The sequence below is a fragment of the Rhodnius prolixus genome, unplaced genomic scaffold, assembly GCF_049639745.1.
Source record: "Rhodnius prolixus isolate KJV_2025 unplaced genomic scaffold, Rpr scaffold_11, whole genome shotgun sequence".
In the NCBI taxonomy this organism is placed as follows: Eukaryota; Metazoa; Arthropoda; class Insecta; order Hemiptera; family Reduviidae; genus Rhodnius; species Rhodnius prolixus.
Window position 1 is genome coordinate 11,894,651 of NW_027411625.1, and position 26,075 is coordinate 11,920,725.

Here is a 26,075-nt window from a genome sequence, read left to right on the forward strand (position 1 = left end):
ATTTATATTTGAGCGAAGTTTGGTGCTCGCTAGTTTTTTGCTACTAACACGTAATCTTCATTTACATTCATAAGCATGTTTATCACTTCATTGTCCGACAGCCATGTAACCAAAAATAAGTGATACGGGAAACTTCAATTTTTTACGAAAAACGTTCATTATAGACTGCATTAAATACTTGTAGAACTTTAATTAACGCACCCAAATGACATGCGTATACTGTAGCGAGATAAACATAGATGTTATAAATTAATTTTTACGTGATTTTTTCGTGGATTTTCGGCCTTACCAATGAAATACTGGCTAATATCTAGTACTTAGACTTCTCATCCACATTGGTGCTCAGTCCCCTGGAAAAAAATCTGTTAAATCAACATCACCACCCAACATTAACAATCGGCTATGAAACCACGGTTATGGAGGGTAACAATAATACATTTTTACTTTAACGCTAGAATGTTAGAAAAGAAGCAACCTCACATCAAGTAGACTGTAGACTAGTGGATGGGTGGTGATTACTAGTTTCATCAAACAGAATACGTGAGTAGACCTATCTGCAGCTATGTCCCAGTACTTAAAGAAGTGCCTAATCCAATTGTGTGACTTTAATCCAATGTTTCCTCCTTTCTGTTATAGGAACTTGACACTGGGCTGAGACAGGATACGCCTACACTTGATGACAACTCAATGTATTCCTGCTCGGGTTCTTTGCAGTCAGATATTGAGTTCGTAAGTACTTGTCACGAAACAGTTACCAACCGATCTTGACAGATCACTTTGTTTACAAAAATAAAAAGTAAATGTCAAATCTGAGTAGTTAGCAACAATTGGCTCTGAATAAACACTATTTCCAAACAACGTAGCAGTATGATTTTCTTTTACCCACGACTGAGATTTAGCTCCATTATTTAACTCACAGATACAAACAGCCTAATTCAAAATTTAATCACATCAAAAAACTAATTTCAAAAATCTTTTCCAGAGTCCAGAAATTCTCCAATTGGACGAACAATTCGCCGAAGACAATCCAGATAGAGATTCTGCAGAGCTGGTAAAATATTTTAGTTAACAAATCTACGTTGAAAAATTTCATTAACAAAGCATTTGAACGAAATCTTAAATATTTTTAAGAAAGTCTAGGTGAAATTCTGGTAATTGTAATTGGATGAACCACCCGCGCTTAATAACGATGTGTGACGATTATCAGGATACCTAATTAAGTAAATTGGACACGTCTCGGCACATGAGTGTATCTCGGCTTTGGTAGCTGGATCATAAACTCGGGCTTAACTTCCTCTGTTGCGAAGTGTATGACCTGAATATTCGGGTAATTGGCCAAATCTCGTCACAGACATGGGAGTATCTCTTGCTGTAGCACATACAATGGTAGGATTGTCAAAGCTGTGGCTAAACCAACTCCCGTTGTAAAGAATTAATAGCCTGGTAGGATTATGAATATGATTTGGTCCCATTTCGCCACATACATCGCTCACATTTAGACTATTAATGCTAGTGGATCAACCACACTGCCTTAATTCCCACAGTATATCCAGAATATTTATGATATTTGGCACATCTCGTCACAGAAATGAGAGTTTCCCAGTTGAAGCTCTACAATTGGTGGATGTATCTAACATTAAATCTAACACCCATTATTGAAGTGTTCGTCTTGTTAAAATGATCAGGCTAGCTCGTCAACAGATATTATAAGCTTTTAAGGCGTATGAATGAATAGTTACAGAATTCATACTGTCTACATTATTTCAAGTGTTACTATTTAGCTGACAGAGTGCAGGTAAAAAAATAGTTTTTGTTCAAGATTGATAAGAGGTTAGAAGAGCTTGAGGAGCCAGATGCGCGAATTGTTGAACTAGAAGACGAGGACGAAGTAGAGAATAATTTTGAGGAGGATCTAGCTGAAGTGTGTTTGCCTCAGGCACTTGAAGTCGAGATCAAAATAAGAAAGGGGTCGGAACCATTAGGTAAGTCTAGAGTAAATTGTATGAAATCCTGGCGAGTCCTCTGTAAGTGTGACTGCGATGTTCTTGGTAGGCTTGTCTGTGGAGAGTTTGAAGGAAGCTGTGAACGGAGCTACAGTGACGAGCATCACTCCTGGCAGCGTCATTTACCAGGATGGCCGAGTTAGTCTCGGCGACTATATCACCTCTATTAATAACGAGTCGCTGAGAAGAACGACCCATGCTCAGGTGTCTTGTATCATCGCCAGGGCGCAGCTCGTCTCCACTGACATCAGGTATGTGTCGCAATTTCTTCCGAATAGGTTTGCAGTTGGCTAATAACTTCTAAATGTAAACTATTAATCCTCTGTATTTGGAAACCATTATTGCAAATTATTATATTACTACACTATTTTTTAAAAGTTGTTAATATGCTTACTTTAATATCAGATAATAGTGATTAAAACTGATATTGTCAGATTTAAATACTTATAGTATCGTACCACTAAGCTGTGAAAAACAGATTTTCAGGTAGTACGTCATTCTGGGCACTCATTCTACAATAATAATAATAATAATAGCAATAAAAATAATAGTAGTAATAATAATAATAATAATAAGGGAAGGGCCACGCGGAGGTCCCGGGTTCGAATCCAGCTGCTGACCCTTAGATTTTCTCTTCCTAGGAGCTTCTTACAGCTCACTGTCCGGTGATGGACAGTGTTGGCTGTAACGAGAGAACACTGTCCGGAGGCCGGCAGTACACTGAAAAAAGCTCCGGGCGCCAATAACCTTAGATGTTGACGCGCCTTAAATCATTAAAATAATAATAATAATTTTGTTTATGAAGGGGGAAAATGCATTATGCGTCATCGTGGGAGAAATGCCCACGGTATGTGGGACCCTCACCCACTAAAAAACCCACCTCCCCTAGAGGCACAGAAACCCACCTTGGAACCACTTACGCATTACTTCAGGGTGGTGCCTCATAATAGCCCATACGAGCTCCTACCAGCTTTCAATCGGCTCTCCATTACGACAGGAGTAATGAAGTTGAGTAATAGAAGTCTGAAAGTTGATGGGGAATTCAGATCGTCCTTCCCTTTGTTAATTAAAACCAGCCGCTGGATTTTCCATATTTTTGGAAAGATTCAAACTTCATACAGTGGTTGTTGATGTTCAACAACTGTGGACACGATCGTGTAATCACCTTTAGCACCTCCGAGGGAATAACATCAGGCCCTGGGGCCTTCTTACTCTGGAGAGAGCCAGCAGCCTGATTCAATTCCTCTACCGTGAACAATGGTACATCCTCCAATAGGAAAAAATATAATTTCAGAATATATTTCAGAGCTAATTTCTGTGTGAAGGTAAATATGAATTATAATTATTCTTAAGTATATTATTAATAATAATAAAAAAAGAAAAAAAGATGACTACATTGATTTTAAAATAATGCAAAAAAGTACCATGCAGTTTTCGTCATTTCGCAACAATGAAAATAAGGTAACCTTAGGCTCCACGAAATTTTTTTTATAAATATCATTTAGCAGATTAATTTAATAAATATACGCAACACATATTCTGAAGAAACGAATTGAAAGAAATATATTACGGCATTTCTTGTTGTCCCGCGGAAAGCCAAGAAAGCAGCCATTCGCGGTATCAAGGTAATTTCACAAAAGGCGTGGATGGTAGAACCTAAATGGATATTGAGACAATGCTTCGCAAGAAGCAGGTACGTTTACAAATTGAGTAACAGCAGTGTTTACAGTATCAGAAAGTACAATCAAACAACGAAGCGGAAAAAGCAAAATGCTAAGTTCTTGAATGACCAGAACGCGTTCTTCAAATAGCTATCTAAGCTATGGAAGAAGGAACTTTCGAATATTTGATCAATAAATCTTATTAGTACGTACATTATATCGTGTATAAATTGAAATGATGAAATACAGATATTTTGGTTATTTATTTTCCTTACACCAAGTTTCAAAATTGTTTTGCAAGTAAACAAATCTCATTTAAAGAACAGAATATACTGATAAATTGTCTTTAGCGATAAAGAGCGAATTTGTTGGAAGCTCGCACTAATATCTGCAATATAGAAAATGGGTGTGAATTAGTGGGACAAGAGACGAGAAGCCGTAGAGAAGCCAGCTTACTCGACTAATTCAATTACTGCATTAGTAGTTAAATGTTTCTGACTTCTTAAACATAGACATACACTCCGTGAGCACTAGTAAGTCTCTGCACATCCCACTTATACTGCACAGGTAAGTACACCATTAAACTGCATTTATCCTTCAACTTCTTGGTTTCATATTAAAAAAGAAATTTCATAGAAAACAATGTCATATCATTTTAAGAAAACACATAACAGTTAGCCCTGCTTTAAACGGTGTAGGTACATAAATACACAACTGAATTACAATTCGAGTGTGCGGAATTTTAGTCGCAGTGTGGTATGTAACAGTCTTTTATTTTGGCTATGTCAGAGAGAAAAAAACTTAATTTTGAATAGAACTAATAATTTTGGTTTGAACTGTGTAGCGTGAGTACACAAATCACAATAAATTTTCTGTTACATTGAAATCTTCTGTTAATTTACTTTTTTGTTTTTCTATCTCGAAAATAATAAAGTTATCTTAGTACACGGCTTCGTATGCACATTGTATTTTTTCCAATATTCTACAAACACGGAATTAAACCCACCTTAATAGTATACAAAAGATAGGACAGTAAAGTGTCACTATTTAGGAAATTTATGTCTAACAGAAGTAATCTAAAATTTCAAAAATACATAAGTTTTATATTAATGTTTTTAATCAACATATGTGATTAAAATAAAATCAATGAAATCGTTTTAGAGAAATTCTCAAAAATCGATTCAGTAAAGCTTTCGGTCAGCCGATTATCTTTAAGTTTGAAAATTTTGGTTAACATTTGATCCCTACTTTATTATTTAGGTGGTAAGACAGTAACATAAATAGTAATGGCACGCTAGAGAAAAGCCATACCCCAAAGGGCCCTCAAACATCTGCTCGTGGAAAATGTTTCGAATAAATATTTATAGATCTACTTATATACAATTAGTACACCAAGAAATTCGTTAAAGCAAACTTTGCGAAAAAACTAAAAAAACTGAAATTATTAGTTCGGCGAAGTAATTCTTTTGATTTCCACAGATTTTTGACCAAAACCTTATAGTGAAGATTTCTTTTAGCACCTAAGCGAAATTTGAACTTTCTTCGATTTTTCAATTTTGAGTTATGGCGGATAAATAAACGCAGAAATACACAGACCATTTGGTAATAACCATTTTTCTAGACTCAGGGGACCTCTCAACTCAATTTTGAAAATCCTCACCTTTGAAATATATTCTCTTACTAAATATAGCAGATTGAGAGAAAGTAAAAATCTGTTGTGTGGACAGCAGTTTACGCAATTAAATTTTCTTAAGAGGGTGGGACTAAACACACCCTTATTGGTCACTTTTACAGGTCACAATTGTTTCTTTAAAGCCAGACCGTCACCAAACTAAGAAGTATCATAGATAATAGATACTATGAAATATCATAGACCCATTTCTTTTTTACTATCTCTTAATTTACTACAGTAAGTGGAGGTATTGTAATCGTTGTCTGAGTTCTTCCTGGGAATTCAATGCAACCAAGAAGTCAGCTTCCCATTCGAGAAGGAGAAGACACTTTGTGTAGTTGCTCTAAAAACATTAACTTTTTTCTTTTTTAAAAATTTATTTCGAAAAATCAAGAAAAACATTTTTGTTTAATGCATACCTTGATGATTTTTTTTTGTATGTGGTATAATTTTTTGACAGTCAAATAGCCCATCCCGTTTGAACGTGTTTTCGCATTTGGATATACCAATATGAAGTCCTGAAACATACTTTTTGTGCAATAATTCTTTGTTCTGTATATTTCTACTTTCATTACATTCATATACAGGGTGATCCATTTAAAACGCACCAATCGCTAATAACTTTTTAGGAAAGCGGAATTTCGAAAAAACCCACGAAGTAAACTATATGTTTTTTTGGGTCTAGTTTTCAAATTTTCCAACCACGATGCTGTATCTTCATTTTTGGCGGAGTTACGGCCAAAAATCTAATTGGGGTTATTTAAATAAATTAAGGCAAAAATAAATAAATAATTTTGTTATTGGCCTGATTTGGTTTTCTTAATACGAAATCGAAATTTGTATTCCCAAGTTTTGCCAACATATTTTAAATTAAATTATATTTTTGTAAATAAAACAATATAAATTATCTTCTGATTTATATTATTATTTTCCCTTATATTCGCTGAAATGTATTTCACTTGGTTCCGTTAGTCAGTTTGTTTTATTTATTTCTATTCCTTAATCAAAAAGTTGAGATATTTTCGTACCTTGTATGTTATAATTTATATTCATAACCCTATTGGATCACTTTCCTTTGAATCCACAATAAACAAATTTTTATTCAAGTCTAATTTACATTTTGACAAAATTAAAGTTACTTTAGTTATATTTTTTACAGCTTTGGATGGTGTGTGATAGACCAATGACTTTATTAGTATGTTATTGTTTAGTTAAATTTATTGGTCTCGTTTTACAGCATCAGGTTCATATCGAAGCGGGGTGCAGTCGATTACCTGAGGACCTGTCCGTCTAACGAAGTATCCTTGCAGCCTAAGACCATCTCACTTCCGTCACCCAGGTAAATTAATTAAACATCTACTTGTCGATTATTTTGGCATTAGTAAAGTTCTAGCAAGTATTTATATTCGCTGTCACTTTTGCTCATAATAATTTTTTCAATCGTGCACATTATTTGCTTAACCGTGTGGGAAATAACTCATACGCCTGCAAGTGGAGAGTTTCCTCAACATACAAGTGTCTCCTGCCATCGTGTTTTTCTTGCTGAATGCTAGGATGAGGCCAAATTCTAGGTGGACTATCTGGAATTTTAGTAAGTAGCCCAGGGCTTCTAAACCAGCTCTGCATTGATAGCAGTCAGGGCAGATGTGTCGCAGTCTACTCAGCCTCAAAATGTACTATGTTCGGTTTTAAGAATGCTAGGATTTTCCGAATTGGAAGCTGTGAAGCTTGAGTGCAGGATTTTTTTTTATTGCAAGTCAAAGAATTTTTTTCAAAGAATCGCTTTTATTAATTTTTGGCTCGTTCAGGTAAATTTCCTTAAGCTGGTTGTACATATAAGTTAGTAGAGATTTAGAAGTTTACACTGCTCTGGACTGAGGTATATGATCAAATGTTTTGAGTGAGTTAATTGAGAACAAATGCACAGTCTGTGGGGTTCAGTCCAGCTGAGTCCCTTAAACTCAATTTTAAGAGTTTCATCTCCTACTTTTAACTGGGCTATATATTTATGGCAGCTGGTGCAGTTTTTGGTTTTATTAAAATTTAATTTTTATGTTCGAGTAGTGGCTGAAATTTTTTTAGTAATGTACAGCTTTCGCTAAATATTAGCAAAACCCATAAGTTTGCAGAATGTAGCCTAGTAGTCGATAAGTAGTGTCTGCAAACCTTAAATCGCACGTCTTTCAATATTCTATTTACAAGAACATCGCGTAACTGATTTTTTTAATTGCCAAGTATTTGCACTATTTTTTTCCTGAACTGACACTCAAAGTCAATCTCCAAGCGGCCTGGTGTGAAGCAGTTAGAACAGAATGCTGAAATAAACCCCCTCACCAGAGCCTTCGCCGCACACATAGAAAATATTCAATTCAATCCATGATAAGACAGCACTCAGCAAAAAACAGGCTATTTATTAATGCACTTTGCCACATCTCACTTAATGCAACTGTATAAGGCGAACATAATTAATTACAAGTTAACTACTGGAAATATAGACTTCTTTTGTATAACTGGAACCCATCTGAAAACCAACAATTCCTTTACCTTTCTAACACCAACAAGTATCATTGTAGGCTAAAAACTCCATAATTTTTGTTTCACCTGCACCATACTTGAAATTTACCAGTTTTAACTGCACTTTAACCACTTTTTAAAGTGGACCAAGAAGTGGAAGAAGTGGTGCTAGAGGATGGTAGGTCTGGGCTTTTAGATGGGTCAGGGTAAAGCTCAAAATTAAATTTCTCCAATAAAGAGGACTTTTAAAGGCGCCTCGCGTTATCTTCTTAAAAGGGTACACTTTTATATTACCTATAAAGGAATATTGTTCCAGCCAAAACTAATGTACGCGATCTTGACTTAAGTAAATTTTGCATGTAATTGCAGAACGGTTAACAACCAGCTTAAAATGAATGACACCTCATAGCTCTACCATACATGCATAGCATTACTTTATTCTCAAATCTTTCTTTTAAGGGACGCGTGTAACTGGCTAGCCTGATATTGTCTTTTAATCAAAATCATAGTTTTCTTTTGTTTTTTATTATTTTTTTTAGAGGGATTTTTCACTGCGACCTTCTTATATTTATTGAGTTTACCTACTGGTTCCAGGCGAAATTGCTCCCATATCCTATCCTCGATATAAGTTGAATCCAACACACAATAACTGTGCAGACAGCGAAATTGTGAGTTGTAGTAGAGTCTCTTCCATCTCTTTACAGTATTTGCTGGGCTTCTCACGTTCCAGTGTCTGTAGAGTCGACCAATTTTGTTAGCTTTTGAACTTCCTGGAAGAGCTCTAGAATTTTTAAAATTATCATTATCTAGAAGATCTTCGCATGTCCTTGGAATTCTTGGAGGTCTCTCAAGAGCTTAGTTTGTTTTCTCGAATTCTGTGGTATGAATGAACCGAATATCTTCTTTCTTATTTCTTGTTTGCATATCCACTCACAAAATGTAAGCGTAACATCAACTTCTTTACTGTCAGTGACAACTTGTAGCCTGCCTAAAGTTGTCTTACCAACCTGGTGTGCGCCTAACCTAAAATGTAATATTAAACTGAATTAAATGTTTAATTTCAGTGCAAAAATCAAGAAACTTTAATTTAGTTTGAATAATTTTGGTGGAATCACGTTTTTATAAATAAGGATTTGGATCTAACCGATCTCCCAGCGAATTTTTCCAGTAAAACGATTTCGCTCAAATCCATCTCAGTCTAGAGTCTAAAAGCTAAAGTTTGTCCGCTAGGATGATGGTAACGCTTAGCAACCAGCGCAGCCTTTCTCCTACTAGTGTGTATGTGTGTGAATGAGTCTTGGATCATAGACTCCGAGTCGTATATCTGGGTGGAGAGTCATGAAAGTCTGTTGAAACTTTGATAACATTTAATACAATTTTTATTCTGTTTATACAAAATATTTTATACTTATACTCGTACATATGTAGTTTGGGGAATTCTTAGTTCCTCCCGCCAGCTTTGCCACTGCTGGTAATAACTTCGTAATTTACCCTTTACAAAAAAAAAATAAAAAACAGAACTATTGTACTTCAAATCTAAGATTCCACAGATTTCATTTGTCAAAACACATGGGAGATATATGGAGTTCGCAGCCCACGATGTGCCCTTCCGCAACGTCAGTCTTAACAGTCCGCTGCCTGTATCCACATTCCAAGTTTGGCGTTCCTTAAACCACGTGTTCAGCACCTGCAGTGTAATTTTCATATCCTCGGAAAGCACGTTGTATTCAAAGTAGAGATTACAGATATTTGTATATACTTGTAAACGCGCACTCATATGTTAAAGCTAATCAGTCACATATAACCTGTTATTGCATGCTCACATCTGTAGGATATTCCCAAACTACTACAGGTAAGTCTATTCTCACTATATAATTTTGCCTAAGTGATATAAATGTTGCAGTATAACCTGTTTCTTTTATTCAACACATATATTGATACCCTTTATTGTATTTTTTTATTTTTATTTTGAAATCAGTTTTGTTAGTTCAATCATTGACCTCATCCCTGGCTATGGTACGATAGAAAGTGTACTATATTGAAAAGTAAACTTTGTTTTGGTTGCTAGTAGATGACTGCAACGGCGTTCTATTGCTGCTGCCATCTTGACTGAGTTATGATTAATATGTTATTGTATATTGGTTTTAGCTTTTTATGTTTGTTTATTTTTGACTTTGCACATTATTTCTTTTATATTTCATTGTTTTGTTTTTTTAATTTTTTAGTATATGTTTGTAGGGTTGCTCACATCACTATAAACTTATGGCTGAGTGTTGTGGCGTGAAGTGCTAAAACTGATTCGAACTCTATCTATGCACATGTTTCAGTCTTTTTTTCCAAATTTCAATCTGATTAGTACTCGTGGTGTACAGTCGTTGCACTTAAGTTTATTACATATAAAACATGTTAGTTTGTTAGCCTGTGGGGTCCGGACTTTGAATCTCGCGGTATATGGTCTTTTATATTGATGCAATTTCTAAAAAAAAAAGTTAAATTTAAATTTAAAGGTTCTTCATTCAAGAGTTGGATTAATCTTCATCCGGCTAGTCCAAGATGTCAGTTTTGTTGTTCGATTAAAGAGGTGCTAGTCTCTTATCCGAAAATCTCATTGGAAGCGACAAGAAAGAATACATCATATTTACAGCACCTCGACTAACTTGTACATAAAACATCTCTTGAAAGCAATCAACGAATGTTATAGAGACTATATTTCCTTCAATGCACACAATAGAATAGCTAACATAAAGACAGGACCTCACACAACGAACCGACTAACTTAATATTGGTGTAAACTTAAGTCTAACGAATCCACAGCCATGACAATGGAAACTTATACTTGGTAGCATTCGGAAATAAATGATGATTATCAGGAAACTAAACCCAGCCTTGGTAATGTATGCCAATATTCCGCATACAATCCTAGAGTTATAGACAAATAAATACTAGTGGTGAAACATGTAGTCAATATCTTAACTCAATTAAGTAAAAAAATAAACATAAGTAATTTAATCAAAAATATATAGAGTGAGAGAGTTGAGTTAGTTTTATTTACATCTTGGCTTACAACGCACGGCGACCTTTATAAAACCGTTCACTCATGCAAGATTCTTCAACATTTTCTCTTATATAGGATATCTGAGAAGAGCCAGGTTCTGGGAGGATTTGTTTCAAACAGGTCTTCGCTTTCCTTAGTCCCGGGAGGTTAATGTCCAGTGCATAGCTCTGCAGACTCTTTTCGTTCCTAAGCTCTTTAAAAGATCTGTCGCTTATCTCAAAAGAGGTTCGCTTATAAGTTAGGGATTGGGTGGCTTAGCTTGGCAGGTCTTCAGCCTTTCCTTTTTCTTCTACGCCAACATGCCCAGACACCAATAGCAGGGGTTCTTTATTTTTACTGCCTCGTCATTGAGATTGTCAAACATCCCCAGAAAGTTTCAAGCTGTTGTCATTAGAACTTAGGGCTTTAATGGATGCCTGCCTATCATAAAGAGTAACAATCCCGTTATTCTTTATTCTGGAACTTCCTAAGAGATGGCTTCAGCGTCAAACCGTCATTGCAGTAACTTGATTACGATACAAAACAGTATAATGTCCACACGTAGTGCACGTTCAGAGTGCCGCAGCGGGGTAAGTGGCGTATATGTGCCAAAATATATTTGAGCGCCTTATTATGTGTAGTTTAAAATTAAAGAATAAATAAACAGTTTTTATATATAAAACCTTGTACAACTGTCCTACCTTAAACCTACAAAAAAAAATGTAGTTTTTTGCATGAGGTACCAGCAATAAATAAAATGAAAACAGAAAGTACCAACTTTCTTCTTTTATCTAAACATTTTCTAAAAAAATATATATATTTAAGGGAACTTTGAGACAGAAATGGAAGTAAGTTTTTTTCTGAAAGCAAAACTAGTGTTCCTTGAATCTGAAAGAAATAACTGTTTTTACAGATTTGTGTAAAGAACTTTTTACAAGCACTTGCAAATAAGTGAGGTATTAAGTGTGTATCAGGGAACTTAGCAAGGTAAAAATCTCTTGTACAAGCTAAAGTGATAAACCTAACCATGAAGATATCAAATACCTCTCACAATTAAAGGTTAACAGAGTACTGTGAGTAATACAAACAAAAAGATGTTATCTAGCATTGTGCATCCAAATTGTAATGTTTACAAATAGTTCTTCCACCCTAAACCATCAACTGCCATCTACGAGTAGTTCATCATGCTTACCAGAAGCATTTCACGAAATAGCAAGTCGCACCCTTTATATGAACTTTTTACAGAGCTGGCAGTAAGTAAATAAATGATTATGCTTGACACCTGCATATTGTGGAAAAGAAGTACGTTAGTGGTACATGAATGAATTGGGGGCTGCATCAATGCGAACTAGGTAACTTCTCATTAATCACAACCAATTGGAAACTAATCACAAACTGCTTTTGAAGACAAACATCATATGAATGGAGTATCATCAAGATTTTATACCCTGTTGGCTTTCCATTAATTTTTTCAGGAAGTTTATTGCCAACCACTAGATACATTATGGTACTACATAAATTACACTAGATACATTATATACTAGATATGTTATTCGTATAAAAGTATTGTTCCAGCAAGATAACGTTACCTCGCACGCCTCCGAACAGAGAAAAGACAAAATGAAGAACATGCAGGCATTGGAACTTCTTTCACATCCACTCATTGTGTGAGCTCAGATTAAAGAATGGCTTTGAAGGGGACACTCTTATGAGGTTTTTTATGAATCTAAATTAAGATGCTAATGCCGTGAAGGGAGCCTTAACATCAGTAGCCATCGCTAAGTTGATATGCGATCTTTTATACTCCCCGTTTTGGGGGACAAGTTACAAAAACGACTAGTGGGCGAAACGCCGAACCTCGTTCAAAGGGTGGTTCATCTACTAGATCTTCAGGGAGGGCCGCGATGATAAGCCTTTTATCTGCATTGCCTTGGGAACAGAACCTGCCCTTTGTCCCTTAGTAATCTATTGTGTACCCGACTAAATTTCTTTCTTTTTGTCGGAGAAATAAAGCTAAAAGTTGAATGCAAGAATTTTTCAATTGGTAAACCAAAAAATGCAAGGAATCCAACAGTGGCAGAAAGATGCCTAGCAATGGTCAATCATAGTGGGTTATATTTTGAAAAATAATAAAATAATAGTAAAAGGTAATAAAATTTATTTAATGATGTGAAAAACGGTCTTTTTTTTTCTATTCCTTATCGTTTTAGCTGCATGGCAAAATAGCATTGCTCATTTCTCTGCATGATTAAATGACACTTTAGTGTCAAATATGTTGGAATGTTCTTTCATTCTCAGATATTGCCGCATTCCGTACTCTTATTTTGTGGTCTTGTTCTTCTTGAAGCTGAATTCCAATTCATCCAAATCCAGTTGCCTAATTTTTGAGCTGAATTTAGGGACCACCCAAAAAAACGATTTTTAACGACGTATTCTTCACGAATACGAGGCATGCAGCATAATGAATATTACACGAGTTCTAACGTACACTTTAATGAAATGAAACTGTAATGAGTTTTAACGTTATATTCCTCCAACTCCCCATAGAAGTTTTTCCGCAATATTTTTAATTATTTTGCACTACAATCCTTGCAGGTGCATGTCCTCATCTATCTGTGTCTATGTAGCCGTATCTTTGGCCAACTTGTGTCACCTTCTAATACCATTGTCCTTAAATTTCGCTCCACATCATCCAAACTCAATCCATTCATGCGAGTCATAATTAAATGACGAGGCATTTGGCTTTATTTTTCTTTTATTTGCGACTGTTGACAGGTTACGACCTACGTGACCATATACGTGTCAACCTCTGTTGGACAACTATGAACTTAACTGAGATTATAATTACTGACTTACTTGAGTACACCTTTTTCCAAACAACTCCTTGATCTTTTAAACATTATTTATCGTCCAGTTTATTTTTTACTTGTCTGATGTAGAGTTCCACACAGGAGATTCACTTTAGACTTGTAAGAATTTTTTTTCTCATTTCTTTCTCTATCCTTCATTTAACGGTATACGAACAAAAGAACTCTTTGCATTGTTTACATTACATTCCATTAAAGAAATATTTTCTATACTCATCTGTTGTAGTAGACTCCGCGTATAGTTAGTAGCATTCGTTGTGAAGTGTAAGTGAATCAAGTGCTGCTTATTTTTGAAATAAATATTCCTTAATTTCAGAAAAATACGTTTTTAATTGGTTCCTCAGTCAGTATGAACCAAAAAAAGGGGATCGACCGTCGAATATTTCTAGGAAGCGTGCTGGAAAGGTGCTCCAGGTGGCAAATTATCGATGAGTGTTGCAAGCCTTATTTACCTAGACGGTTTCTGGTGCTAGTGTGCAAGGATCCGCTTCTAAAGATAGTTTCAGAACTGCTGAATTTAAGGATAAAGGACGCCTAGGACTTAGCTTACTTTCGTCGGATCACTCTCTAAATTTTTTGAACCTGAATAGAGCAATCCCTCTGATAAAAGAACTTCCGCTGCGACATAATGGTTTTTATTGAAATGTTTATGTTGGTTTGCAGATCGCCGTACATCAGGCCAGCCGGAGTGCAGAGTCCCCCAGGCTGGGAATCCGCTTCAGACAAGGAGAGTGAGTATGTGGACTGCGACCCACTGCTGACTACCTGTCTGTCCACCTCATCCGAGCAGGTTGATCCGGATCGGGATCAACTGACCGGCCAACCAGATCTCACAATCGAGCCAAGTCCAGCTGAAGGAGATAGTGACGATCAGTTAGAAGATATTGACGAGTCAGTGAACTGCGTCCAGCCGAGTTTGACGCGTGAACGTTCTTTAGAATCTTTGAAAAGTGTGCGGACAATTTGTGAACAAACCCAAGCGAACGTTCTGTTGAACAATAATAAGTTGTATAAGGGCATCAGCGAGCCCATTCTGAACAGTGATTTAGGTAAAAATTGCAGTGAACTAATAGTGACCGAAACGTTAAGGACCGGTAGTAGTTTTCTAAGTAGACGCAAAATGACTGTTACTAATAGTAGTTGTACCGTCCTACTTTCTAAACATTGGGGACCACAGCGAACCGTATCTATTACTAGGCTACCGAACACTAGCTTAGGCATCAGCATTGTCGGTGGCAAGGTAAATCTAACTCTGCTAAGCTACATTGAAAGTAACCTTGCAAGTACATCCACTTAGAAATTAGAACGCTTTGATTGTTTGAGATCTGTTATTTAATTAATAACTTCTTCCTGCATATCCGCTTTCAGAACTGTTAATATCATACGTGCTAAACACGATCAATGGATCGTCATCTATTGTTTACTTTTTTCTTAAATTGAAAAATAACCTCTCGGACAGTTTCCATTTTCCAGATAGAGAACGTTCTTGTATTTACAGCGAGGCATTAAAAAAAATTACCTGTGGTGACTAGCCTACCTTTGGATTCATTGGAATTGAATTAAGACCACGTTCGTACCATTCGTACCTGAAACTTGTTCACCAATTCCGTCGCGTGATTTAACCTTTGATTTTTTTTTTACAATAATTGAAATTCCATTAAATTAGCTTAAAGTATTAAAATTAAAAGTATCAATTAAAGAATTTAAAGCGGATTTCAGTAGTAGATAATCTACACTTATATCAAATAATATAACAAAAGAAATTGACCTTTCCGCCCGAGAAATCCTAAAGCCTTTCTGATATCTCCTCTGAAAAGGAACATTTTCATAGTTGGGTATTACTCGTTTATATGTAATCAAATACAGTTATAAAAGATGAAAATATTGTAAAAGAAGTAGAATTTTGTTGATTTATCGTCTTAGCGCGCATGTCCTTTTTATTTTTTCAACCATCATCAAAAGTTGATTAACAGTTAGGTACATAGAATTAGACTTCCATTTTGTTTTTGTCATACACTACACTAGCTGTGTCTACACCATATACACTAACTTCTGATAATGAATTAAAATCCTTAACTGGTCAGAAATAGAAGAAACTTGCGTGCGACGTCGGATAAAATAGACAATATTATCCTGCAAAAAGAACCTAACTAATTGAAATTTATAGTGATTGAATTTGATGGCCCCACTGAATGAGCCCCAGGGAAATTACTATTTGAACCCCAGAGAAAACCCAATTAAAGGTTGAAATATTTAAAACTTACACACAAAAATGCATACATTTTTTATTACACAGGCCTGATTTATTAAAAAAAAGTTGCATCCTGTGAAAAATATCTTTTGTATTCAATTAACATAATTCATATTTTATTTACAGGTAAGTAAGATATTTTTTATTTTATTTTATTTCTACCTAGTGAAGTTTCCCTTTACTTTCTAAAAAAAGTCACCATTTTCTTCATCTTTTCAATTTTTTGTACATTTTATTTTTCTTATATTTTCTTATTGTTACATTTCATTACTGTAATAAAATATTTATTTTATTGAAAAAAGGCATTTGTTAAATATCCAGTTATTTGCAAGTGAGATTCGCGGTAAGAGACTCAGGTGTAATAGTGTATGCTCATTGGTTGTTCTGACACTTGCAGGTTGATCTTTACAACGCTGGACCAGACAGTTGTTCAGCAATCTCAGGGATTTTTATAAAAAATGTACTTGCAGATAGTCCTGCCGGAATAACTGGTCAACTCAAGGTAATCTAAACAAATCTTCGTTTTAGGCGTATTTATAATAGCTGCTTTTTGATATCATTTGTGTGAGGGTTATTGCCAGAGCCCAAAATGTACGAGACAACCTATCAAGACCAAATAAACAAACTAATGCTTCAAAGTGACTTAGACTTGACTAGTTCATTCTCTTCATTATGGAAAAAAGGACTTGAAGGGAGGGTGATAGCCAGTGTAACGAAAAAATACAGTAGGTACACTCAGCAGGCCACCCTAGGTGCATAATTGCAATAATTGAGTGGTTTCGCGCTGCACTAGCTGGCCGGTTAGAGATAAATATTTCATATATGTCTACTCAGGCAGACCACTGTACATTTTTACGGCCATATGCAGTGGGCTTTTTCCTAATTTGGCTTCTAAATTCCTTTGGCGCGACATCATCTCGTGCACTTTTCTTCTGCGCTTAAACTTGCGTGGTTTGTAAAGCATGAACAGGGCACAGTCGCGAATTCACGTAGCAGCCAGGCAAAGTGGCAATGCCTACGCAGAGAAATAATTCGCGACGGCTGAAGATTCAAACCTTCCTTTTCCTAACACATTTCTCTAGTACTCTCTTTCGCTGTTTGAAGACGAGTATCCTCAGAATCAGTCAATGAGTGATAGCTGAGCAGAACAGTAAGAAGTAGACAGTTTTCAGTCTCTCACTTGACAGTTGTCTCTAAAAATCACAGGATACTTACGATCTCGTATACTTCCCAACGTGGAACTGTAATTAATTTTTATCCTAAATTACACCCGATTAAAGAAGATGCAGGCCTGCTTAGGGATTCAGCGAAAAAACTAGTGCCTGTGTCCTTAATTCGTTGATCGTCAAATAATTTTCCCTGCTATTTTGTTTGATCGGCAGTGCTGTAACTTGGATTATCCTTACGGTGCTGTAAGCCTTTCTAGCTGTGGTCCCATTGGAACAGGACCCAACTGGCTTTTGACTCAATAATAATAGATTGTCGTTGTCTATCAGTCTCGACATCCGTTTAGTGATGGCCAGTGTGGCGAGAATGCTGTCAATACCATCTGCAAGCCGCCCAATTATCACCCACGTTTACCTTCTTAATTTGAAATTAGAATGTTTTATTTGAAATCTAGACTGGTGATAGAATTTTGGAAGTGGATGGAATTGATTTGAGACAAGCTAGTCACGAGTATGCCGTCGACATTATCCGAGCTGCTGGCAATCCGGTCGTATTCTTAGTGCAGTCGCTGGTACAATGGGCAAGTAGTCGCACGATTTTATTCCTCTCTCTGTATAATCTGGACTAGTATCAGGAAAAGTAAAAGTTGGTATTGTTTAAATGCAGTCTTGTCTTTCACAGAATGTGGAAGGTGACTCGGTGAGTGCCGGCAACTCGGCCCGAGACGTGAGCGCTCACGTCTGGAAGTCGGCCTCCTTGTCAGAGGTAGAAAGACCCATAGTTACCACAACCTTACCACAAGTGAGTTTACTAGAATATTGCACTTCTTTAAGTTTAAACCAGCCGAGAAGTGATCCTCAATGAAATGCAAATTTGATCGACCTCTTTTGTCCTAGAAATTAACGTCTAGTCAGAGTAACAATGTGGAAGCACCAAAGGAGCAAAGTAGTCAGCACTATAGCCCGAGTAGCAGCGAGGAAAGCGAAGACGAGTTCACGGATCTGGAGAGCAAGATCCGCACCGCGGCCGGAATAGAGGTTAGATCTAGCTTACTGTTGTTCAGAGCAGTGTGAGCTCACTAAGTCAGTACCATCCAGTTTGCCTGAGCTGCGTTTAACCCCCTTTAAGGACTGTCACACTCTGTAAATGAATGTGATGCAAATTCTTACACAAAACATGTGACAGTATACTTTAGTCCAGATCAGTGTAAGTTCACTAAGTAAATTTCTACGTACTAATAAACCTCACTAGTTGAGGAATAATTTCTGAGCTGGACCTATGCTCTTTTAACTCCTGTCACAGACTGTGAATGTGGTGTCAATCTCCTAACAAAACAAGTGACCATTTATTGTAATCCAGAGCAGTTTAAGCTAACTAAGTGAATCTTCGCTTAATAATAAACTTAAATAGTTGAGAAACATTTAGCTTTCCTAGACACTTCTTTAAGGCCTAGTGGACGGCGTTGTATGATTGCAGATCTCTCGCGCCAGTGCTGGCAATGTCAGGCTAAGTAAGCAGGAGATTGCTTCTGACCAGGAACAAGAAGACCAGTTCGGCTATACTACTAGTGAGTCAAATTCAATTGTCACTCATTCATTCTCGCTGTGAACTAGTGTGTGTACTCACGACTGTAAGTTGGTATTTGCTTTCTGAAGAGAGTGGAACAGGTATTGGTGAGCGCTTTAAGCAGTCTCAGAATGCCGTTTGTTGCACGTTTTTTTTTTGTTTTTTTTATTGTCACAATATTGCATGCTCAAGTTTCTTTTTAGTTATCCTAGGCAAATTATGGAGATACGGCCAATAAATATTGTAGACAAATTTCTTTTATCACACCCACGTTTCGGTAAATTTATTAGGGTACTATAAAATTTGTGAAGTTTAATGTTGAGCTATATCATCATAACTTTTTGGTTAGAAACAGCATGCATTGCACATAAAAAGAAATGGCAGCTAAGCACAGGGCAGTCAATATTATTATTCAGTAGTTTATTTAAAAAATTCAAATTTATCAACTATCTCCACGCTTTCTGAATGTTTTAAAGCCATTAATTAAAACTTGAATAATTGCTTGTAATTCATGCTTAAATTATCATTTAATGTAAATCTTTAAATGTATCAATTAATTGTGTCAATTTAATTAAGTATTTAACTTATAGAGTAGTTTGATATTCAGATAATTAGTAAAGTACTTCAATAATATTTTCCTGAACATAAATACAATAAAATAAATAAGTAAAAAAAACTGTGTAATTGTTTTTACCGCGTTATTACTTCATAAAGAGTAGTGCCCATTTACACATAAATTTAAGCATGCTCATAAGCATACATATCATGCTTCATACTGCCTTACTAAACTAGCACTTAGATTTGATTTTCTAAAACAAGAATAATTTCGTTAATGTATCTTGATGTTTGCATTTTGTTTTTTCTAAATTTATTAATAGATTGGCATCTACTATTACAATCTATCCAAATTAAATGGCGAGTGGTTCCGACACAAAACAAAAATATTTTAAGTGTCTGAGACATCTCTAAATTCTAAAGAATATTCATGGAAATTTGATAAAAGATATCAATTGTTATAAAATTCCCAAAAGTACAATAGATTTTTCTGTGTTTAATGTTGTCTTTAAGGATTCATAAAAACATAGTTTAAAGGCAAATATGAAAGTACTCAGGAAGTGCCCATTAAGAGAAATCAGTTCTGAAGGAGGCAAAAAAAATAAAAACAAATTAATTTTATATATAAGCTTTATCGGACGTTTCTTACTGGCTGAAACTGCGAGCCAGTATAAATAAATGAAATGTAGGGTACTCGCTGATTTGTGTACCCTTTTGTCGTTTAATCAACCCTTATACTTAACTTTTTAAACTCTAGGTTTTTACTTTAAGGAGATTACTTTACATAGAATGATAATGATTATTCTAAATATATATTTTTTTTAACAATTATTAAAGGAACTTCTTGTGGTTTGGGGTGATTACGCGTACTTTTAAAGTGGCATTTAAATATAGTGAATGGGGCCTATCGCTTATTTTTATTTAATTAAGGTTAAATGTAACGCCAAAATTTCAAGTTTAAAGATGATTTTCAAATCGAATACGGGCACCAATATAGCTGTATGGTTAGAGGCGAGCAAAGCAAAGTTAAGATGTATTATGGTATAGTGGGTTTGATTCTCGGTCTAGACCTTTCATTATATTTAATGGTTAATATGAGAAGTTTATAGTAATGTATGATGGTCAAATATGTCCTAAATGGATGGAATCTAAGAATTGCAATTAATTTGATACGACACCTAATTTGGTAGTTGGACGTAAAGCCCACCAAAAAAAATAGGCATTATTTTACATTTAATGTATTTTTAAATCGAACATAATTATTGCATTACTAAACCAAATTAATTTTTTTAAGTTTTTTAAAATTTCACCCAAAGAACTCCTACAATTTTCTTGAGACCTCATAATAATAATTTCACAACATACGTATACGTAGATTTTTATTGATTGGTTTTTGTGGAAGATCAAGGTTCGAATTTTAAGTAAAACTCAAACAAGCTCATTGACCATTGAATTCGACGAAGCTGTAAGCCACGCCCTTACCCTCCATCCAAACTACTTACCAACCAATCATCGGATTAGGCAACGATATAAGCCAAGGCCTCTCCAAGGGAGAGGGCCTGTTAGGTTTTCGTCAAAAGTGGTATTTAAATATAGTTAGCGGGTCCTATCAGTTATATTTATGTTAGCGTTAAATGTGTCGCTAAAACTACTTATTTATAGTAGGGGGAAAATACCGATTCTGGCACACATTTTTGTGCGAAATGGCGGCAAGCTCAACCCTCCTTTCTATCACCACTCTTCATGGAACTGAAGTCTTTTACCACAGCCTCTTGCCACCTCTCGCAATCATCGCATTCGGCGAGGAAGTTAACCTCTACTCTGAGCACAGGCCTCACTCCTCATACCTACTAGAATTTTTTATTTTATTTTAAAAAAGCGGGACGGGACCCATACCCCACGGCACCAGAGGCTTATTGTGCCTTCCTCTTTAAGTCTAGCAGATGAAACCTCAACTTCTAAAAAGGTGGAGGACTTTCCCTACCAGTTCTTTCTGCGCTTCAATCTCCTTTGGCCTCAAAGTTCCAAAGATATCGTAGCGCAGTCTCTCGATTGCAACGCAATGGAATAGTAAATGAGAGGCCGTTTCCTCCTCTTCCTGGCACAATCTGCACAACGGTTCCGAACTAATAAGCCCTATCTTGTGCAGGTGCTTTCTGAACCTGCCCTGTGCCCTGTGAATAGGCCTGTAGCCAGACTAATCTGATTTCTGCCCAATCCCAGAGTCTCTTTGGTTCTTTGTTTACACAGTGAGGGCATGATACTCTTGCCGGTTTGACCCCAGGAAGCATCACCCAGTTCTTTTCATGTTCTCTCCAGATCCAATCTCTGAGAGCCCCACGAACTGCACCCTTGGTGATCCCCAGGACTGGTTCTGGGCCAATGAAGGGAGTACTAGCTCCATTCCTGGCCAGTTGATCAGCTAATTCATTCCCCTTAATCCCCACATGGCCCGGCACCCATTCCAGTTGAACTTTATTCCTACTAAGTCAAACCTAACTTTACCCCCATTCTTTTCCTACCTTTTCTAAGCTCCTACATCGTCGAATGCATTGGCCGCTTACAAGATGGTGGATCTCTTCCAAGCTGGCGATGACTAAATGGCGGACCGGAAACATTCTACCACCTCTATTGCCAATTAATGGACAAAGGCTATATTTTTTTATTTAATTTTTACTTACTTTCGATCCGATCCGTCGACCTTCATACTGGTTGCCACGTCATCATCATCAGCCCCCAGTGCTCAACTCGCTAGCCCTAGTTTTTATTGTTTTATTATATTAAAACTTTGAATTATTTTTTAATTTCGAGGCTTGTTTTTTAATAAAGTCTGTCAGAAATAAACCAGACGCTATTCCGGAAACATTCGGCCATGTTTACGTTTGTTTGTGTGTATGTAAAATGCCTCCACCGAACTCCAGCGCTTTCCGTCAGTTTTGCTGAGTGTAAGCCTTTTACCTACTTACGCAAGCGTACACCCTTTTTTCCTTCAACAAATCAAGATCTATTTGAGTTTGTCGAGCATTTTTGGCCTGATAACATGCAAAAGCACGAACACAGACATTTTTGTAAAAACTCAGCGGATCCTTTTCAGGGGATCTCAGAAAAGTTTTTTTTTATCTAATGAAAAGTCAAAATAGATAATCTGTACAAGTGCAATACCTTACTCCTTTCAGAGCTGTGATAACAGAAAGAAAATCATCGAATGTTTTAAGTTTTGTTTAAAGTTAGAAGCGTGAGGAAATGTATGAAGAAAAAGTCGAGTAAGAATATTTTGGTTTGGCGGTATTTAGTTGAGTGGGATGAAGTTGCAATGCGCTAGTGGGGGCCTACCACCTACCAGGTGCCCATGGGTGGTGGGGCGTGCAGGGCTGGAGTAGACTGATTGTTGAGCCCATTATTATCTTGCTGCGGTAGCTCGGGGGATGCATGACTCAGCGCACCCTCCAGTGCCCAAGCTTGTCAACCACAGTCTGGCTTCTTACACAGCCTGAGTCGGTCCAGTCGTGCAAGTGTGCTTCAGTTCGTGAAGTTGAGGGCAACGTATCTGCAATGCAGTACTTCTGCCTATGGAATCCATCCCAGAACTACCTGGCCACATATCTGAACTAGGTACCCTTCTGCAAAAATAGATCCAACCTTCATAAAATATTAAGTGTACTTTTTGAAAAATACAAAGCAGAATAATTACACCAAAACAATCATTATTAAAAAAATATATAGAGAAACACAAGCATTCAATCATCGGTCATCTGATTTATTTCAAAACAAAATAGAAATTAAACTAAAAATTCAGTACGCTTATTTGCACACATACACACGCACGCACACAAAGAAAAATATCACTTTGAAAACAACTAGTTGTTTAGCTTTGAACTGAGTAGGTCGTGAGGACCAAACTATTTTATATGTAGTTTGTTATTATAATATTGCTGTTTAGTTCTAGCGTAATTTACATCTTGTTCTCAGATTAGGGGGGTTACAGAAAACAATTTCATATCTCTTTGAAGAGAATAGTAGATTTGCTAATTGTGTAGGTATATGTGTGCCCAACTCTATTTTTGTTAAGTGTTCCTAATTGCAACTTTAGACTTAGTCTAATGTATAGATAGGTCTCAATTACGAGAGCCATATCATATAGAATAATATTCTTATCACTTTGAAGAGAAAATATTACATTTGCTTTGAACTGTTGAATGCATAACTGTACTATAATTAGGATGGCTTTAAATGCTATATCTTAACTCTAGTCTAATATATATACTCGTATATTACTCTCGCATATTGGACTCGCTGTTACTGATCTCATAGTATGCGGCTGTCAGAGAAGGAAACAATATCGTGTCACTTTAAATATTTGTCTTGAGCTTTTAGGTGTATGAGTGCACAATTCTATTACGTGGGCTGTGGCAGAAAGAACAATAACATGTTACTTTAAATATTTGTTTTGAGCTTTGTGAGCATTCTATTATAGTTTCGTCCATAGTATTGCAAGTTTAATGATCTAGTTATTGTATGGTTTCTATCTTATTTGCATATAAGGGAGCTATTTCGTCGTGTACGTGTAATCAAGTAATTTTTAGAGAATTTTTTTGTGTGAAGAATTGCGTAATAGTTGCTATTTAGAATCCTTGGTATGAGGTTTGAGTCAATTTTGCATTGTTGATTTCAGGCAGTGTGGGTTTTACCTAGTCATCTGGTTAGGCTTGAATAATTTTCTATAAAAGTTCTAATTTAAAAAGAGCGGCGTCCCACTAATTAAAGTCTGCAGCTTCCATTGATTTGTTTTGTGCAAACAATGCAAATCGAAAAAGTTAATTAAAAGATTTGCAAAGAGCGACGCTCTAACTTGGACATTGTGCGGTTAGCCAATATTGGTACTTTTGTCTCGTATCTGTCAGTTACACGCTCTCAAATATCGCTTTGCAAATTGACTATAGTTTACATTTATCTTTTTAAGTTCTTGTTAAAATAATATCGCTCAAACGATTCAATACTCTAATGACCGTCTCACACACGAAAACTTAAACAATCTTATAATCAAATAAACTTCTATACTCAGTTTTAAAAAAATTCTTAAAACTCACGTGACTCTCTCTTACCTTTGTCCTTTAAGTTGTATTGTCAATTTCTTCTCATTTGACAATTGATTGCAAACTTGCAAATCACAGATTTTGTTTTTCCACCGGAAATACACATTTTTTAAGATACTCCGTGTAAAAAAAACTGACTTTTTCTGTACGGTGTACGTGTTTATCAACCATAAATCCCAAACGTAAATTCGCTTAATGTTCAAATTTGATGTTAAATTGGAATTTTGGGTGTCACATTATGATCTCTGGAAGGGTGTTTGGGGAATGAGTTGCACCCGGAACCCGGCTCTTACAGTTCTTTTTTGAACTGCCTGGGTAGTTATATGGTGCTGAAGAAGAACAGTTTTCCATGTCACGTTTCCTCCTAGTTACTTTTAATTTTGAGGATTTTTTTTGTGAATATAAAAGGAGGGTTGTTGAAGGCAAGGTTATAGAGAGTGGTTATCGCTAATTGCCGGTTTCTTACAATTCTTAGAATTTCTCTAAATAACCTGGATGCGTGGTTTCAACACTTCGGAAAGATTCTGGCACCAAAGACGGGGAGCAGTAAGTCTATTATGCTTGAAGTACAGGACATACCGTTAATGAAGGAGAAACAAGAGAGCTGATAATAATATATTAGGAACCACGAAGTGCCAGTTTATTAAATAGATTTTAATATTTTCTTCGATTTTTCCCAAAACTTCAATATTTTCTATGAAGTTCTTTCTTAGAGAATGACTCATGTAGATTTATAACGTTTCTATGTTCAGCAAAATTAGATTAGAGCACAGGAGGTTTGGCTGCCTTTTAAATTGTCACTTAAGTGAAATATTTGGTCCAATAACTTATACGAGGGTCGTTTGAAAAGTCCGTGCAAATCAGAGAGATAGCACCACTGGCGCGTATCGAGGTTATGTTTAGTTAGTAGCATCTCTTGGAAGAACACACACCAAGTTTCAGCCAGATCGGTCTATTTCTTTGTGTTTGGCATTCGTTTGAATCGAGGAAGTCGAGTGATTTTCAAAAAATGGACGAAAAAGAATTTCGTGTGTTGATTAAACACTACTTTATGAAAGGGAAAACGCCTGAGGAGACTAAAGAGAAGCTTGATAAACATTATGGTGACTCTGCACCTTCGATTAGAACAGTTTATAAGTGGTTTCAAAATTTTCGGAGTGGCCATATGGGCACAGGTGACGCTGAACGTTCTGGACGCCCTGTTGAGGCTGATTACTATTCCAGAAATCATTGATAAAATCCATGATATGGTGATATGGTGAAGAGTGAAGGTGCGTGAGATTGCTAGTGCTGTGGGCATCTCGAATGAACGGGTACATAATATTTTGCATCAACATTTGGACATAACAAAGCTATCCGCAAGATGGGTGCCGCGATTGGTCACGCTTGACCAAAAACGAAATCGTGTGAAGTGTTGCAAGGACGGTTTGCAGCTGTTCCAGAAGAATCCGCAGGACTTTAAGCGTCGTTTTGTCACTGTGGATGAAACATGGATACATCACTACACTCCTAAGACCAAAGAACAATCTAAACAATGGGTTACCAAGGGGGAATCTGCGCCAAAAAAGGCGAAGACCGTTCCTTCGGCCGGAAAGATTATGGCGACTGTCTTTTGGGATTCGCAAGGAATAATCCTCATCGACTATCTGGAAAAGGGTAAAACTATTACAGGTGCATATTATTCATCGTTAT

At 36.3% G+C, this 26,075-nt stretch overlaps 1 protein-coding gene across 9 annotated transcripts in view; it reads left to right on the forward strand.

The window, feature by feature from the left end:
• The window catches only part of LOC141459341 (multiple PDZ domain protein-like), a 111,695-nt gene that overhangs the window by 68,760 nt on the left and 16,860 nt on the right, over positions 1–26,075 (forward strand). For 4 of the 9 annotated variants that reach the window (XR_012461447.1, XR_012461448.1, XM_074138328.1 and 1 more), the window contains 12 exons: positions 637–729; positions 983–1,051; positions 1,808–1,982; positions 2,053–2,254; positions 6,574–6,675; positions 9,682–9,702; positions 14,415–14,991; positions 16,400–16,504; positions 17,624–17,749; positions 17,836–17,970; positions 18,066–18,206; positions 18,646–18,736. Coding sequence is in view for 7 of the 9 variants with exons in the window: in XM_074138328.1 (XP_073994429.1) it covers positions 637–729; positions 983–1,051; positions 1,808–1,982; positions 2,053–2,254; positions 6,574–6,675; positions 9,682–9,702; positions 14,415–14,991; positions 16,400–16,504; positions 17,624–17,749; positions 17,836–17,970; positions 18,066–18,206; positions 18,646–18,736 (1,837 nt within the window). In the remaining 2 variants the exon portion in view is untranslated. The remainder of the gene's footprint in view (positions 1–636; positions 730–982; positions 1,052–1,807; positions 1,983–2,052; positions 2,255–6,573; positions 6,676–9,681; positions 9,703–14,414; positions 14,992–16,399; positions 16,505–17,623; positions 17,750–17,835; positions 17,971–18,065; positions 18,207–18,645; positions 18,737–26,075) is intronic. The other 5 variants (XM_074138330.1, XM_074138329.1, XM_074138331.1 and 2 more) reach the window with 5 other exon arrangements.